This window comes from Folsomia candida, unplaced genomic scaffold (genome assembly GCF_002217175.1).
Source record: "Folsomia candida strain VU population unplaced genomic scaffold, ASM221717v1 Fcan01_Sc024, whole genome shotgun sequence".
NCBI classification, from domain to species: Eukaryota; Metazoa; Arthropoda; class Collembola; order Entomobryomorpha; family Isotomidae; genus Folsomia; species Folsomia candida.
In genome coordinates this window covers 1,990,291-1,996,233 of record NW_019091216.1, presented here as the reverse complement: position 1 = coordinate 1,996,233, position 5,943 = coordinate 1,990,291, and the positions used below count along the sequence as shown (strand labels likewise).

Here is a 5,943-nt window from a genome sequence, read left to right as displayed (position 1 = left end):
CTTGGAAAAAATATCTATTGCCGTAAGCAAAAAATGCGTGTTGTAATTGGTCTTTGAATATTTAGAAACATCCATCAGGTCCATTCCCCACTGATCGTTTATGTGCTTTACGTATACCACACGTCTCGGAAAAATCTTTCTACGAGACCGGTGTAACGTATAAGCAGGAATAGTTTTCAAAACGTTTTCGATTTCTCGACGAGATTCTTTTCGTTTTCCAGACTTTATGAAACCTCCTAGTCCGCTCAAGGAGCCTGGGTTCTTGACGTTTAGGTAGGAGGACTTAATCCTTGCTGCACTTGCTGAACCCATTATCATAACTGACTACTATATAAAACCAGTTTGCAGATATAGGGCATAGTCATGATAAGGACTCTGACTGATTATGGCTCCGAAAAATCGTGTTAAGCTCCATGCTTCTTACTTGCATCGTCTATGTAGGAGCAAACCCAAGGACAGAAAACTGCTTATAAATAAAGCAACAGGAGAACAAATTCGTTCCATTTGTGAACTTTGCCTCAATCTAAACAACAGAAATATTCCTGTGACAAAGGCTCAGAAAAATAAATTATTGCGACACAAGACTGCCATACAAAAACTTTGTTTAAAGTCACCAATCAAAAGTAAAAAGAAGTACTTGTGTCAAAAAGGGGGCTTTCTTCCTGTGCTAGTTCCGATTTTAACCACATTAGTTGGTGGGCTTGTTGGAAAATGGCTAGAAAAATGAAAGTGGTACCAGAAAGTTGGTACAAGAAAATCTTGGCGTTGAATTCTCAACAAGATGTTGACTTGGATCTTGAAGAGAAACTGAAAGCTGAGAAAACCAACATTTTTGGAAACTCTACAATACCTGACGAAGTAAAGATCTTGCTTTTGCAAAATTTAAATCGACAACTTATTGATAACAAGAGGCAGGATGACAAGTGGAGGAGAGGAGAAAGTGAAGTGTGTTCCCTTCGAAATTCCAGCTTTGACTCCTTGTTCCTGATACAAAAAGCCACTACTTGTGAAGAATGCAGAGAACGAAACTGCTACTGAACAGCCCTCAACAGTGATTTCAAAACCAACACGTGAAGTTTCAGGTGCTACTCTAGATGTGCTTTTAAATAACACAACTGGACGGGGACGGAAAATTCTCGAGTTTCTTCAAGCAAATGGTGTAAAAATAACTGCTGATAAGGTTATTGTAAATGATGTGACATATACGTTGAAGAAGATGAACGCGCTTCTCGTTGGATTATGTCATGGATTCTCGGCAAAATCCACTCTCAAATCGGATCCATCAATGTTGAATTTGCTGCAGTTTATAAAGTCCAAGTCCCCTCCAGCCGATCTCTTTCCAACCACCGTCAACCAATTTATTGTCAAGCAGAAGGGGAGTGGTCTGAAAAGAAAGCAGCTGAAGAAGAAGAAGACAAAGAAGCAGAGTGCATGGATTCAAAAGAAGGTGCACGAACACAGGATTAACAAATTGACGAGGAAAATGCAAAAGTGGAACCCATTTTAATTTCGTACAAAATTTATTGAATTTTGATGAATTTTCTTGCTACAACATTTTTGATTTAATAAATGAATCTTGTTATTTATAAATTCTTTGACTAATCTATCATTTTTAGAATAATCCTTTGAAAAATTACTGTACACATTTCTTACACTAAAACCATTTACTCGTTTCCATAAAAACCAAATTGAGTAGTGCCCGCATACGTTACTGTTTGGAGATTGTAATTGGACACAATTTTGTATTGCACCAGTTCCATGTCGTTCGATAAATTCACGAAAATTACTTGCATAAGCATCAACTCCTACTCCATAACTGCAGAAAAAATTTATTGGTAGGTTCCTGTTTTCAATAAACATGCATGTCCAGTGTTCGCCTGGATGAGAAGTGGGACGGTTATTGATTACAATAGCAATAGGATAATGTTCTAAAACAAGTTCATCCAACTCATCACAGGCACAAACATCAAAGGTAATTTTATTTTTACAAAACAGTCCTGCTAGAATTCGGTAAATCTGATCCGTGTTCATTTTTACATGGAGTAGTCCTTAAAGTAAATATGTCGATTCTTGTCAACGTACAAAACTGATTGATAATCACAATGACAAAGAACTGTTAGGGCAGACGTAGTTGCATTTCGTAACTTTATCTCGATTTTCACACTTCCATGTCTTGGTATGGCGAACCCATCATGTTGGTGTCTCAAGTCAAAAACATAGAGAGTTTTTCCAGTTTTAAAAATATCGAACGTTAGTTCTATTCCAGTGTCAAGATTTGATAGACCCAGTCCCGAAAATACGCTAAAGTACGCTTCAATACTTTTCTTATTATCGAAATCAAGTTCAAATGTTTGAGATGTTACTTGCTCAGAGTTCACGGTTACAGTGATGCTTGATATATCTGCTTGAAGAAAGTTAAATGGGTTTTCATTGTAATGTCCGTGTACAGCTTTACTCGAGACGATGCCGACTACAAGACGATCTGGCAAAAGACCCGTAATTAGACTCTCGTTTGTATACTGTAGTGTTCCGGCAGATAGGGAAAATGATTTCATGTCTCCTCTTCGCATTGGATAGCATGCAGGTTGACCCTTTTCCATTAATCTTAAATGTCCCATTGTAATTGATGGAAGTAGAGTATGCTTTTGGACAACAAATTTAGCTTCCATAATGTGAAGTTGTGCTGCATCTTGTGCTGATCCGGAGGTCTTGCTTAGCAGACAAAAACTGTCTGGTGCTCGATATAGTACAATTTTTATATCAATTCCTGGGATGCAAAATCGGTTTTGGTTAAATATATCCGTCTTCAGTTTTCCACACAGTTCAAACACTTTGCTATTATTTGCCAGTTTCTCTCGAGTTTTCCACCCTTCATCTCCTGTGGTTGGATCTGCTTCTTTGTGATACAGAGCAGCCATTGCTTGAGTCTTGGTATACTCTTTGCCAAAAGATAGCAGAGTCTCCAAGTAAGCCTTGTATGGGTATAATGAAGTTGGGGAAGTGATTTGCGTATCATTAAAATAAATAGCAACTTGACTAAACATTGAATGTAGAAAATTGTTAACTGGCGCAGTATCAGTTTGAGCAGCATCCCTATCAGCTCCCTTGCTATCTACAATCTTGCAGCGAATATAGAGTTGTGTTTCAGAAAAGTCAATGTATTGTGAATCATTTCCTTGAATAATAAATGTCAGAGGAGTGGATCGATCTGAAATGTTTGTTATTGGATGATAATCAACTCGGTGTGAGCTGGCAAGAGTCAAGTCGTAGCCGGGTTCAGAGAATAGATCAGTCTCTGACCGAATAAAGTTAACAATTTGCTTTGGTTTAGCCATTTTCTCAATCAAACAAGGATGGTTTGGAAATAAGCTTTCGTCTTGACGATTTCTTCTTCTTCTTCTTCGTTTTCGACTTTGATTTTAAACGTTTGAGAGGTTTACGTTTTGGCTTTCGTTTGATTTTACGTTTTGTTGGTTTACGAGTTCTTGCTTGACGTTTTCGAACTCTCCTTCTTCGGCTAATCCTACCACCAGACTGGTTGAGTAAATTCGTTCCAGCCTCTTTTAAGGCACTCATTGCATTCGAACGCAAAGAATCTTTGAAAGATTGCTTATTATTTATAACATCCATTGCGATATTTTTAACTGCTGACTTTATGGGAGGCACAACGTGTGGTAACAGTGATTTTACAAAAGGTAGTAAACGACTGGCTATGGCGCCAAAAACTCCACCAAGACCAGCTCCCTTTTGTCGATAATGACTTGCCTTATAAGCCAATGATCCTCCAATCTGAGGTTCGTAGGCTTGGTAGTAATCATCATAATCGTTTTCTGAATACATTTTAGAAACGTTTTCTTCTAAAATGAAGTGTAGCACTAAAACTTCCAAATGAGAATGGAGGAGGTTCACCAAACTCGTTCCTTATATACATGTGAATATAGTCCATGGATGGTTTTGCCACTGAGACATTGTAAATTGTTGAACGTTTTTGAAACAATTTTATCAATATCAGTATAAGGATTTACAAACGATCTTAGGATTGGTGCTGTGGTATCGCCCACATGCTGGTTTTCGACAATGTCACAATAAATATAATATCTCGAGTTATTTGATTTAAAGTTGAACTTATAATCTGCTTGTAAGCTTGAGTTACAATGAATTTGATGAGGGAATCCAAGTATGTTGGCCATTTGCGTATTAAATTGAAAATCGTAGACTACATCTTCTTCAACTGTCCGAGTGGATAAAAGAGTATATCCGTTGTAATGTTTAAACAAAAAGTCCTTTGTAGACATTGCTTCAAGTAAATCGTCAAATGTTTCGATATTAGTATTGTTGCAAACTGTTATCCATTCATCCTGAGTTTTATACTCGGAATATGTATTATTTTTAAACAAGTCAAGTGACACAATATTATTATAAATTGTTTTGTTTTCATTTACGGGGCTATTGATGTCATTACTTTTTATTAACACTTTGTACAATTCATCGCCCTTTCCAAAACGAATTGGTGTAGATGGATAAGCACATTCTACCAAGGCTACTTCGTACGAGTTGGGCTCCAAAATTATTGGTGAGCATAACCAATTTCTAAAGCTTGATATCGTATTATCTTGAAAGTGAGAAAATGAGGAGTTGCTCTCAACGTGAACATAAAAGGACGACATGATGACGTTTCTTCAATTCTGAGGACTAAACTCGTGTGACGTTCACAAAATTTTTGTAAGCCATTTTATAGTCAATTTTCGGGGTTTTTATTAATCGTCGAACATGTAACAAGCAAACCCTGCAATCAGTTTTATTTTGGATTTCGTACTCTGACAATTCGGTTTCGTAACCGTCTTGAGATAAGGTTTGGTTTGATTTTCCACTTTCAATTATAGAATATGAGCAGATTATTACGAGTAACGTTATATCAAATGCCAAGATAAAAAGGCTCAACCAAACTAAATGTTTGGGCACACAGTAGAAAGGCATTTTTAAACTTGAAGACTCTGCGAGTAACTAAGAATTGAATGAGTATTACTTGTCTATATAGAGGTAAAATGATTCGTTGATGGTTTTTAAGATAAGTGGGGAATTTGAGACAATTGGGGTAAATTGAGATACTTGAATAAAATGAGACAAATAGGGTAAATTGAGACATTTTTGATAATTTAGTCTCAAACGTCCCGCCATCATTTCTTCTCAACCCATGTACCCCCATCTGAAAGATTTTTTTCCATAAGAAATACATTGTTGGGGTAATTTGAGATTTTGGGTCATTTTAGTAATTTGGGGTAATCAGAGACACCAGGATAATCTATGCCACGGGGGTAAACTGAGATATTTGGGGCAATTTGAGAAGTCCCGCCATTATTTTTCGACACATGAAAATACATCTGAGACTTTGGTTACTATAAGCAGTCAGCATATCCTTGCAATACATACCCATGCTATAAAGGCCTTGTGGCGAGAAGCCCTAACCGTCTTTTTCCCTCATAAGGCAATGTATGGTGGCGAGAACCCATATTTTTTCCCGTAAGGAAAAGTATGTGGCGAGGAGCCCTCTTTTTCCTCATAAGAAGTGTGTGTGATGAGGACCCGTCTTTTTTTCCCATAAGAAATAAAGTGGGCGAGAAATCCGTGGCTTCTCCCATAAGAAATAAAGTGGGTGAGAAATCCGTGGCTTCTCCCATAAGAAATAAAGCGGGCGAGAAATCCTTGGCGAGAAGCCCTAGCCAAGGATTTCCCCATAAGAAATAAAGCGGGCGAGAAATCTTTGGCGAAAAAACCTAGACACTTCTACTACTTTTACTCCAAATTACGATCCATCCATTGACATGATTAATTTCTGCGGGGATCGCTCCGACTCCGACGACTCGTCATGCTGTGACATTCATCTGCATATAATATCCATTTGGAGGATTAGACAGGCAGCGGAGGTAGGGACATTTTTATCAT

At 37.6% G+C, this 5,943-nt stretch overlaps 1 protein-coding gene across 1 annotated transcript; it reads right to left on the bottom strand.

Annotated features, from left to right (window-relative positions):
• Positions 1-2,033: 2,033 nt before the first annotated feature.
• LOC110859078 (uncharacterized protein F54H12.2-like) lies at positions 2,034-3,335 on the bottom strand. Its single transcript, XM_022107940.1, has one exon. The coding sequence runs from the start codon at positions 3,333-3,335 to the stop codon at positions 2,034-2,036; it is 1,302 nt and encodes a 433-aa protein (XP_021963632.1).
• Between the last annotated feature and the right edge of the window lie 2,608 nt (positions 3,336-5,943).